General features: G+C 42.4%; 1 protein-coding gene across 3 annotated transcripts in view; it reads left to right on the top strand.

Moving 5' to 3' along the window:
- The window catches only part of MTHFD1L (methylenetetrahydrofolate dehydrogenase (NADP+ dependent) 1 like), a 185675-nt gene that overhangs the window by 40598 nt on the left and 132451 nt on the right, over window positions 1–12626 (top strand). For all 3 annotated transcript variants that reach the window (XM_027602569.2, XM_027602570.2, XM_027602571.2), the window contains exons 11-13: window positions 2318–2491; window positions 10022–10158; window positions 11619–11665. In XM_027602569.2, coding sequence (XP_027458370.2) covers window positions 2318–2491; window positions 10022–10158; window positions 11619–11665 — 358 coding nt within the window. The remainder of the gene's footprint in view (window positions 1–2317; window positions 2492–10021; window positions 10159–11618; window positions 11666–12626) is intronic.

The raw sequence follows: 12626 nt of genomic DNA, 5'->3' as shown, positions 1-12626 counted from the left end.
AGGGAGTTTAGCTTTCCTCAGAACATAGTAATATCTACTATCTGACAGGGTAATGCTGTGATACTCCAGATGGATATTTTCTTCAGAGGAGCATTTAATGAAGTGCAAGCTCTATATTCTCTGCATAAATTTGGAAATACATACTGCAGGAATAATTCATTAGATAAGATATCAGAGCCAGGGGCAAACTGAGGGTTCTAGAGGGGAGGGGTGTGGGGGGATGGGTTAGCCCGGTGATGGGAATTAAGGAGGGCACGTATTGCATGGAGCACTGGGCGTTATATGCAAACAATGAATCATGGAACGCTACATCAAAAACTATTGATGTACTGTATGGTGACTAACATAACATAATAAAATTTAAAAAAAATGGTATCAGGGCCAGAGAAATGCATTTTCCAGCCTCATCGTGGGCCCCCTGGCTGCCCCCCACTCCAGTGAATCGACCCCACCCTCTTCGTCCAGGCATGCACAAATGCCATTGGAAAACAATGCACTGAAAACAACACATCATCAGTAGATAAAGCCTCCAGAAATTGATGAATTTTCATTTGATAACAACTTGCTTTTTAGATTTGATCCATTTCCTTGGGTCATGGTTCCATTCCTCCCACCTGACCATGTTTTCACCCCTGAAATAGACTGAATTTCGTAGTCCCCTTCTGTGTTCATTAATAGATAAATTCTAGGGAAGGTGTGTTTTGTAATGTCACCCCTCTTGTTGTAATCTGTTTCATCAAATATCTTAATTTAAGTTACTTACGTTGTTAAAGGACTTTAATTTTTAAAAGTAAATGAGTACGTTCTACTTACAGAGAGCGGGAAAAAAAAATGAGGTGGACTCTGCCAAATTGTGTACCAAAGTCTTTGCATAAATCTAAATAAATTCCACTTGGGGGAAGAAGCGTTTTATTTGCTGAACCAAATTTGACTTCTGAGGTATGGCAGGGGAAGAAGGACAGGCTGAGTAGTTTATAAATTCCTCAAAAATCAGAACGGTATCGCTGTCACTCTTTAGCTAGTGAGGAGAAAACTTTGGAGGTTTTCCAAGAGTCGGCGTTTCCATTTAGGAGATTTGGGGAGGAGAGAAAGAGAAAACCAGGTGTAGACAGGAAGGCAAAATGAAGTGGGAGCATAGGCAGTGAAGCGAGCGGGGGAGAGCTGGAAACGAAAATGCAGGTGCAGCCAGGGAAGGCAGCAGAGAGCTCCGCCCTCATCTGCATCTGGGCTGAGCCGCGCTGACCCTCTCCAAGCTGCCGTACTTAGCGCGCTTCAGAGAAGTTCGGGTTGGGAGTGGGTTCACTGTTACCTCGTGCCCCAAGGTCAGACTTCCATGGGGTCGTGGAGGAGAACACAGAGCAGTGGGTGGGCTTCAAGTCGAGTCTCAGCAGGAGCGAGAGAAAGAAAAATCAGAACAGGGGGCCGCCTGCCAGTGGAGACCACTGGGCCCCCAAATAAGGGCCCCAGCGTGAGGCAGGGCACTGCTGTCTCCCCAAGTGTCAACCCTGATGACCGACCGAGTCTCTGAGGTCTGCTGTCTCCGGCTCTGTCTTGTGCCTGCTATGTCTTCCGCTCAAACAGGTGCTCAGTACAGCAGATGGATGGCCCGAGCCCCCATTAAAACAAGTAGCTGAGCTCAGGAGCCCCAAAAGATTCTTCTGAGAAGCTCAGCACCTGCCGATGTCATAGCACTCCTGTAAGCTGAACAGTGGTGTTCTCATCTTGCGAGGAAAATAGAATAAACGATTTGCCCAGTGACACTCGGGAGTTCCTAAACTTTCCTGTGTCTGAACTTGAGCTTCGAGTGCTAGGACCTTTTACTGACGGTTATGCAATTAATAAAATATTTGGAAATATGATTTTGGATTCGAAGTAGGAAAAAGAGAGGGAAAAGCATGGACACAGATAAAACAAAATAGCATTTCCACATTTTTGAAGAGCCAAGAGACATGCAGCAGCCTCGTAAGAGCATTATGCAATGACCCATCTATTCATGGTTAGCGGTGACAGTGATGAGCCACAGAGAGCACTGTACTCTACAAGGAGTATACAATTCTCTTCTATAGTATCGGTGTTACCTTTGTACCTGGGCAGAGTTCTACGATCCTCATGAGTTTTTAAGAGTTGCTTCCCTAAAGAAATGTACCATTTTTTCATGCACATTAATTATTACCAGTTGTACTTAATACTGCTTGGGAGAGAGGAACACAAAGCAATTGCTTTGAGTGAATTGTTGGCGTGGCGTATGACTTTTCACTCTAGCGGTGACCACCTAAGCTGAGGAGACTCTCGCCTCTTATGTGTTTTTCCCCCACAGTGATCTTGAGATTTCAAGAGCACAGACTCCAAAAGCTGTGGATGTCCTTGCCAAGGAGATAGGATTGCTTGCAGATGAAATTGAAATCTATGGCAAAAGCAAAGCCAAAGTACGTTTGTCCCTGTTGGAAAGGTTAAAGGATCAAGCAGATGGAAAATACGTTTTAGTAGCTGGGTAAGACTACTTTTAAAATCTATTTTACTAAGAAAGCATGTTTATAAAACTTTCTTCCCTGTTTCTGTCTGTCATCACACCCCTCACATCTGTCGTTTTCTCAAGCTTGACATTTTTGTCCATTTCACTTGGCATTCCTTCATTTGACATGAGGTAAGTTTTCATTTTCAGTGTAAAACAAATTAGTCTCCTCCACAAAATATATAAAGTGTAACGAGTTGCCAATCCAGTATTTTATTTTTTTGTTTCTCATATTATGTTTTGATTATCCTTGTTCTGTCTTGGATTTTTCATTTAGTTTTTTTGTGATAAAAATCAAAATAAGAGTTAAAAGTACAATATTTTGAACTGAGCAGGGGGGTATTTGTGTTCTACTCAGAAATAACATCTTAATGGAAAATGTACAGGTGATTTTCCTGTAAATATCCTTAATGTTTATTTATGTATTTGTATTATAAAAGTTCATTATTTCTCTTTTCTTGCATTTTAAAATTAATGTTGGGCCATTTTCATTTGTGTTGGTCATTTTATAAAAGATAAATGCAGAGCTTTTGTGAAAAGGAGTGTTTATTTTCCCTCTTTTTAAAAGAAGAAATATGTTCACGGGCTGAAAAATGATAGAAAACAAGGGATTTAAAATATTTTTTCAATGTGACCTGAGGGAACATCAGAAGACCATACAAATTCCTTTGTTGTCTTGAAATTTCATTGTAGTGACTTAGTGATGATATATAGGCCAAGGCTTAAGGCACAAAAACCTGTTTGTTAACAGGCAGAGACATCTCTTACAACTGGACCCTTCTCTTGGTTAACTTTATTTTTCCAGATTTTATTATTAATGTAAACGCCTTGTTTCTTTTTCCGGTTATAAAGTCATGCATCCTCCTAAAGCCATTCCAAAATGCAGAAAAGTATCAACAAAGAAGTAAAACATCCCAAATCCTACCACTTGGAGGAAGGAGCTGGTAACCTTTGAGATCATCTTGACACAGGGAATCTTTCATAAATGAGCTCATCTTCCCTGAGCTATTCTGTAAACAGTGTGATTATTCAGCAGTGTGTCGGGTACCTAGCTCCCTCCGTGTGGGCCAGTGTAGAGCTGGCGATCATTTTGCATGACTATGTATCATTCCACTGCTTCCATCCTAGATTCTGGGTCAGGGGGCACTAAAAATGCCTGGGATGCGGGTGGATTCCATGTCACACATCTTCTCAGCACCGTGAAGCCCTGGGTGGCTCAGTGGCCGACAGGTCAGCATGCTTCCAATTCTTCAAGGATATTCAGGCCAGAAAATGATTTGAAAATATCGTAAGGATGTGCCACAATTTATTTAGCCAACTCTCTGTTGATGGGCACTCAAATTGCTTCCCATGTTTGGCCACTATAAACGGTGATAAAATCAACAGCCCTGCATGTGCTCACTTGTATACTTTTTTTTTTTTTTAAAGATTTTATTTATTTATTTGAGAGAGAGAGAATGAGAGATAGAGAGCACGAGAGGGAAGAGGGTCCGAGGGAGAAGCAGACCCCCTGCCGAGCAGGGAGCCCGATGCGGGACTCGATCCCGGGACCCCAGGATCATGACCTGAGCCGAAGGCAGTCGCCCAACCGACTGAGCCACCCAGGCGCCCTGCTCACTTGTATACTTGCCTAATGACCTCCTTAGGAAAAATCCCTAGAGGTTTTAAATTCAATGTTTTAAAACTATTTAAAATAAAGATAAAACTACAATCCATAATTTCACCTCCTTAATGGCCAAATAATTTCCTCATATTTCTTTCCCTCCCCTTCTCCCTTCTCTTTCTCCAGCTCCTCTGTCACTCTCTTGGAAGGATAGACAGCTAGGGCTCTCAGAGTCACTCAGTGCCTGTGGTTTTAAGGAATTTATACCTTGCCTGTGGCTTAAGTCGCCCTCGGGCTTTCAGGCTCACTACAGTTGGACTCCCAGTCCTACCAGGGTCCTTTCCAAGCTAGGGCCCCACCCCTAATGTCTCCGTAACTGAGCTGCAAGAAAGCTCCATGTTGAGAGGAAAGGTTGGCCTCACCTACAGGCACCCCCGGGGCCAGATCCGTGAAAGGAGCCAGCTGACTTGGGGAGTGGGTTGGGGGACCCCTGGGTCCCAGCGTATGGAGCACACATGGAATCAGTGTTGCTTTTCTGGAATGTGCTTGATACAAGTTTACTTTCAGAAATAAACTCTGGGACATTCAGAACTTCAAAAGTAAATTTAGTATTTTATCCACAAATTTGCTCCCCTTTTTCCAGGCTCTGAGTGATTTTGGTAGGTGGATTTGTTGGTTTTCTCCCCGTGCTTAAGATGAGAAGATTTAAGGAAAACTCAGGAGGATGGGCTCTCCGTATACCAAGGAAGAATCAAGCAGTAATTTTTCATATGGAGTGGCTGTGACTTACTCTTTTGGGCACTTGTTAATACTGGAAATAAAAACAAATCTATACATGGCCCTGCCCTTAGCTGGGAACACAGAAGTGATATTTCTGAAACAAAAGCTCTGATGGTATTGTTATCGGATTCTTAACTTGAAGTCCTACCGTCAAGGGCTGTCCGCATGCTGGAGAGTGACAGCTAGCCTGGTTTCCCAGGATTATGGCTGTGTGTCGGCCCATGCCCAGTAGAACGTTGCTTCTTGCCCCGCCCTATCTCTTTGCTGGCATTGGTATGTGCATCTGAGCTGAAGAAGCCAGGTTGTCGTTTTGTGGATAGAAATGAAGTGAAACCTCAATTTTCAAGTACACATTTAACCCCAAGAGATAAACAGTTCTTTTTCTGAAATTGTGGTGTATGTTCCTTTTAAAACAAAGATCTATGAAGGAACAAAAATTAAATTGTGTTCCTTTCAACTGCATCAGGAAAAAAAGCTGTGAGGGTAGGAATTTGAGACGTACCTGCGTCTGCAGGAAAGCCTGAAGGATTTTAGAAAGTAGATACCACGCTGTGTAAACCACACAAACAACAAATGCATTTTTTAAGTGTGTAAGCTGCCTTTTTAATCTAACTTTTTAATAGCTGGATATTTGAGATCAGTTTAAAACACCAGACAGTCATTTTATTTATAATCTAAAATGAAAAGTTCATTTGCAATAAAGACCCCCCTCCATAGTTTTACTTTTGGTCACATCAGTTATGGAAAGTGACAATTGTCAAACCATTACACATGCTGTCCCTGCTTCTTCAGAAATAGAAAGGACCCCTCCATTAAATGGAGAATTATTTCCTTTTCCTGCAAGATTTTTTTTTTTATATTCTGGAAATAATACTGGCTTACAGTATAAAAATTACATTACCATGTTAAAAGCAAAAAGGAGAAAACGAAATCTCTCATGACTTGGAAATGTTAAAAAAATTTTATATTTCCTTCCAGGATTTTCTCTGTATATCTATCCTTTTTACACGTTGAGATCATGCTATAAATACCATTTGGTGTCCTGCTTTTATTTCTGAATACTGTAACATGAGTCTTTCCCCATGCTTTAGCAGAATTCAGAAACTCAAGTAATTCTTCAAGAAACCTAAATAATATATTTGTGGTTGTACATTTGAACTTACACATAAATGTGATTTAAATGTGTCAACAGTAGAAATAAAATATAAAACAATGGGATTTTAAAAAATCTTCTGTTAATAACCCAAATGCAGCACAGATTAATTCGTTTTAAAAGCTATTCTTCAAACTTCAGAATTTCTCATTCCGTCAGAATCATCTGTATTCCATCAGCTACACATTGCGTGGTATTTACACCTATACATCACTGTATTTGCTTTGCCTGACAAAATGAAAAGTATTGGGACTTGTTCAGGGAAATATGCCAAAAGAATCTTAGGGGCTCTTGAGTTTTACATGTTTTCCCAGTTACACTAATGAAAAGGAATTTGTTTGAGAACTTGCCTCGGAGTGCAGTTGTAGGGCATTGGATGTGTGTAGGCTCGGGCTCCGTTGGCCCTTCACCGATCCCTGTGCAGAAGTTTGTAGAACTTCTCTGAATTGCTCAGACAGAGCAGTTCACAAAGAAGCCCAAATTTGTCTGTGAACAGACTGAATTTCACATTAAAGAGTAATTAAAATCATTCACATCACTTTCTTTCATGTGTAGCATGCCAAATACCTCATTCGATTTTTTTTTTCTTTTAATATTCCTTTTGGTAAGTGTAAAAATAACCTTTACTGACTTTTTTTAAGATTTTGCTTTTCTGCCTTGGGTAACTATTTAAAAATCTGTTGAGTTTTTTGCTACATGCACAACTTGCAAAATAAAACAAAGGTATTCAGAAGAAACCACTACTGACGGGGCCTTTGAACTGCTCACATCAGTCACGTGCAATGGGAAACACAAGCCAGTGGACTATACAGTTTGTTGTCAGGCATAAAAGCCTTTAAAAACTTCCCAGTCAGGAAGATACCTGGGATGAGTGATATATATTCACACGCTGCTTGAGTGTGTAGTTTTGGAGCTCCTGGTTAGACCCATGGCTCATGACAATAATACTGTTCTCGAGTCTAGATTTTGAGAACCATGCACAGTTTTACCACTACAATCTGCATAAGCAATCTTTTTGACCTTGGAGTAAATGGTAAACTTCTTTTAGTATGTGTCTAAACTGTCACAGAGTACTTCAATACATTGTTACTGTAGTCGACAGTAAACGTATTTGTCTTAGAAAAGACATCATTGCTTTGTCAAGCGTTCTTTGTTCACGTGTGCCTGGACAGGTGACAGAAACGCAATGAGAATGCGCATAGTCCTTGACCTCAGCAAGCTTGTAGGCTGGTAGGCAGGACATCCGTGTCAGGAGGCTCGTAATGATACCCTCAGAAAATTTACATAATAAATACACAATAAATGCTGTGGGATATAGAGAGGAGCAGATAAAACTGCAGGGAGATGTTGAGGAAGAGAATGAACAAAAACCACACTTCCCACTCCATAAACTCTAAGCTCTTATAGAAAAAAGAAATTAGGTTAACATGGTGCTCATTGTTTTCTGAATCAACTTGATAATTTGGAGTCAGAGTTAAGGATAGTGGGACAACAATTAAACCTAAGTCTGCAATCAAGTATAGGAATGAGGTAAAATAAAATTTTTATTGTAGCTCTCCTTTTATTGCTCCCAATAAATACTTCCTGCTTTTTGATTTTTCTGAATTGTATTAGTTGGCAGGAAGCTAAGCGGTCCTGTGTTTCTAATTAAGAATTGGATGGTTAGCTGAAGTTTTGAGGAGGTCACTTCTGGGTGTGTCTGCTTTGGGCCTTCTCCAGCAGCTGTGTTAGCACATCCTTGGGAATGAAAATGTAATTCTTCATGTGACACACTGAAGCAAACCACCTATTCCTTTGCAAACAGTAAATGGTCAGTACGGTACTTAATCTACCCTAACTTTGATACCACATTTTTTTTCAGGCTATCATAAGATTCTGATGCCTGTGGCTGACCAACTGCTTTTTTTCTTGTTGTACTAAGAAAATAGAAAGTTTACTCAAAGTGTAAACACTCACTTGTAACTGACTTCATGATGACCAAGTGTTGTGTGGCTTGAGGAGTTTTGAGGTTTGGGTTGGCGCAACCAGCTCCCTACCACGAGCCTTGTCGCTACGTGCAGTGATGGCTGCCGGGCCCTCACCTGGCCTCAGGCATCTCTGCGTCACGTGATTCTGTGCGTACTTCCGTGGTTCCCTTCAGAGACTCCCCTGTCACACCCCTGCCTCACCCTCAAGATTTCTCTCTTCTGCTCCTTCTGAGTTTCCTTTTGCTTTCTTCTGACTGTTCCTTAAGAGAACATGTTCTGGACAGTTCTGTCCTTACCCCTCTTTGTACTGTGTTTACTCTCACTGAGGGATCTTTCCTGTTGCCATGCTTTAAATTGCTAATTAGTGGTTAACAGCAGTTAAACAATTTCTATCCATAGAAGTAACCTGGAATTTCTTCTGTTTCCATAGAAGTGACCTGGGGAAGTCCGGTGGCTTGCCTGGTTTTGATGTCCAGCTCTACTGCTTACTGTTGTGTGGCCCCGGGGGGGGTTACTGAACCTTCTCATTCCTGTTTCCTCATCAATCAAATGAGGATAAAAAAGAACCCAATAAGTGTAAAGCACAGAGCTTCACATACTAACTACCCCAAACCCACCCTCAATTTTATCTGGCTAACGTTTATTCATTTGCCAGGTCTCAGCTTCGGTGTTACTTTCTCTCTGAAGACTTGCTCCAATGCTCCCAATCTCATCAGATCCTCCCGCCACGTGCTCTCGTAACACAGTCTCTTTGCCAAGTTTCTGTCCTATGTGTTTATCACTTTCTTTTTAATTGCCAGTGGATCTGTCCACATCTCCCATCTGCTGTAAGCTCTGGGAGGGCAGTGATGCAGTCCAACTTGGACTTGCATCCCTAGGATCTAGTGGCCTGGCACATAGTAGTGCTTAATAAGTGTTTAATAAAAGAAGGATTGATTGTATTGCCATGGTGTGTCTGAGGTAGTCGGGGATGGGATGATATATCTAAGGGCCTTACTTCATTGTGGTCATATCACTAGGTTTCGTAGGTTAAAAAACTCTGATTATCAGCTTTGTTGTGATGGAGCATCCTGGACAGCCTGACTCGCGCCATCTAACTCACTGAGACCAAGTTGTAAGCCACAAGGATGGTTTTTAAATCTTGGAACACTGGTTAGAGTATGCTAAGGAACAGTTTTATGGGTCCTGACTTGGGAGTGTAATACACGCTTGTCCTCTTACTTGATGCTGTGATGGGGTAACTGTGGTGTGATGTTTGGTTTTGTAGAGTGTTGTGGTCAACAAGCTCCTCCAGAGTAGTTCTGCTCTCCTTAGTGTGCTGAGGAGTGTTGGGCTAATTCTTTCCCAATATTTGAGGGGCTGTTGGATGAGAAGGAATGGAGTTGAGTATGTCTGACTCCAGGAGATAGGAGCTGCTGGAAAGCAAACATCTCTTCTTTGGCACAAAAAAACTCTCTAACTGTAAAAACTATCTGGAAATGAATGGGCTACCCTAGAGGTAATGAGCCTCCATCACTGTGTTGGAACATGGCAAAGACAAGCCCTGAACACTAATATCTAAAAAGAGATGGAAGAGTGGGGACGACAGGATGCCTTCCAATCCTGAGAGTCTGGCCATGGATCATTGAGTAGGCCTTGTGCCCACATTGGGCTCCCAGTAAATGGCCCTAGAAGAGAGAATGAGACACAACATTGTCTTGATTATTTAAACCATTTGATGGATAATTCTATGGCATTTCTTGAAGCTGAGAATGTTATCACTGCTGAATAACTTTTCTTTTTTGGTCTCTTGCTGAAGATGGTCTGTATCTTGGCTTCAGCGTAAGCATGGCCTGTGTCATGTGGGTAGACTGTAAAGGTCCATGAAAATTGAAACACTTAAGTGAATTTTGGGATGATGTGTTCTCTTCCAGTATCCTCTGATTTGGTTCTGGTACCTTAGGTTGATTTTGCATAGGTTGTTCAGGAAATATTATGAAATTCACTTTTCCCTCTCCCCAAACCAGGATCACACCCACCCCTCTCGGGGAAGGGAAAAGCACAGTGACAGTTGGGCTCGTACAAGCAATGACCGCACACCTGAACATCAACTCCTTTGCCTGTCTCAGGCAGCCTTCTCAAGGACCAACTTTTGGAGTTAAAGGTATGTGATTTAACAACTAGTACATTTTTCAGGGCAAAATTTGGGGCAGAGAAAAGCTGTGAAAGAACATTATCAACAGGGAGTTAAAACTTGTCGGAAGAACTGGTACATTTCATCCCCACGGGCACCCCCCGACACACACACTCAGTACGTGGTGGTCACCCCAAGGTGTTCCCCCCCGCAGACGGGGCTGCAGTGCGGGGCGTTCAGCTGAGCCCCCCAGGAAGCCCATTTCCCTGGTTCCCTGGAGCAGTCGCTGGGCCTGTGCTCACCACTCCAGCCTTGGGCAGAAGCCTTCAAGCTCATCAGGACCTTCTTTGCCAAGCCATTTTGCAATTCTGCCATTCATATTGGTGTTTTATCATCCCTGCCACAGAGAAAGGCCTTTTCCTCCAAACAGTTAGAGAGCCTTTCAGTTGGGCCCGAGGGCTCATCCTGTCAAAGCTGCTGTCAGGCCTGCCGAACTCTGGAAACTGACTGGCCGTGGCCAGAGATGTGGTGAAATTTCTGCCTGGCTGTGCTGGGCGCACATCCGTCACCTTCACGCTCACTACTCCTCCGCTGATTTAGCGTGAGGTCATCCTTCAGCTCACATTACAATAGCATTTGTTGCTGCGATTACTATTTGTTCTTGGCACTTTGTGGGTTTTAACAGAATAATATTTATGTTACTGTCACAGCTGTTAATAAGCCCTAGCTCATTAAGTACTGATAACTCATAGGATGTCGTACATTATGCGGCGGATTGAGCACTAAACTCGGAGCAGGAAGGCTGTGGTTTAATTCATGGATGTGTCGTTTACCGCTGGTGTGACCATTAGCCAGTTGTCACCTCTCTGAGCCACATCTGTGATTGTGCAAAATGGTTTATAGTATCTGGCTTACTGGGTTGTGAGGACCAAATGAGAGAGCATATAAAGAACATGGCACACTGTAAAAATGACAGGATGCGGAAGGTATCACTCTTGTTTAAAGAAAGCAAAATCTTTTTAATGTAGTAACTGTACTATTTTGAGCAATAGTCAGCATACCAAACCTTACATACTATTATCTAAAGTCAATTGACTGAATTTTATAATGTGTTAGTCTGAGTTCACCAGATGGATTTTTTCGAACAAAGTTTTTTGGTACTTCAAGCATGTGCAATTTAGATAACATGGAGCTGCATAGATCTGACAATAAATGAACAAAATAATCTCATATTTGCTATATTATTTTTACCTTTTTTTTTTTAAACCAAGAAACTGAAGTCCTTCCATTGCATAGTTGGACAAAGTCGGGACTTTCTTCCCCTTTTATTCTGCTTTGAAAGCCAGTTAATATTTTTTACTACCTGTTGTTTCATCTTGGGGGTGCAGGCCTTCCTGCTGGGTTTGGGGAGCTGTGTCCCTAGGACGCCGTTCATCCTGTGTAGCTGTACTTGGTGAATGATTTCAAATGGTACCTGCTCTATTGTTCAGGAGGCGCTGCGGGTGGCGGATATGCCCAGGTCATCCCCATGGAGGAGGTAAGATCTCAGCGAAAAACATGTCATGTGTCATTGTTTTTCCTTCCTGGACCCTTTTTTCTGGGCGCCATAAGCCCAGGCCCACAGTCCTTTATCCTCAATCCCAGAATCCTAAAGGCTCTGAAAACCAAAAACATTTGCATGACTTACAGTGGCAAAACCTGACATTTACTCTTATGAGCTATTTATGTCTATGGCATTTGGCATAAATATTCATGTATTTTGCCGCAGATTTGATTAATAGATGCCGACCTAGACCCTGCTTGGGGTGTATTATTAAAAAATTAGAGGTATATCACACTATGTTTCTAAATTACCAAAAATTCTGAATCCCAAACCCCACATGGCTCCAAGGCTTCTGGGTAAAGAGAGTGGAGACGTATCTCCTTGTCAGCCGTCAGTTATACTGCCCAATTCAGGGGGACTTGGACTCCTCCCTTGGGCAAAGTGAGACTCCAGAATAGTTCTGAAGAGGGGCGCCTGGGTGGCTCAGATGGTTAATTAAGCGTCTGCCTTCGGCTCAGGTCCTGATCCCAGGGTCCTGGGATCGAGCCCCACATTGGGCTCCCTGCTCACCAGGGAGCCTGCTTCTCCCTCTCCCTCTGAGGTTCCCCCTGCTTGTGCTCTTTCTTTCTGTCTCTCTCAAATGAATAAATTAAAAAAAAAAAATCTTTATAAAAAACAAAATAGTTCCTAAGAAAAAATGGGCAAAAGGGCCAAAGGTGTCCATTCTTCTTTCTGCAAGAACTCCAACTCCCACATAACCACCCCCTTATCCCCTACATCTGACCAGCTGTCCAGGTCTCATCACCTCTGCTCTCTGCACTGGCCTCTTAGTTCTGGTCCCAAGAAATCTTCCCAAAACCCAAGTCTGAGCCGGTTGCTTTCCTGTTGAGTGTATTTCAGTAGTTACTCCATCACTGTCTGTGCAGTGTAGCAAGGCAGGTCCTCACATGCTGCT

This window comes from Zalophus californianus, chromosome 7, assembly GCF_009762305.2.
Source record: "Zalophus californianus isolate mZalCal1 chromosome 7, mZalCal1.pri.v2, whole genome shotgun sequence".
Lineage (NCBI taxonomy): Eukaryota > Metazoa > Chordata > Mammalia > Carnivora > Otariidae > Zalophus > Zalophus californianus.
This window is presented reverse-complemented; position numbering and strand designations above follow the sequence as displayed.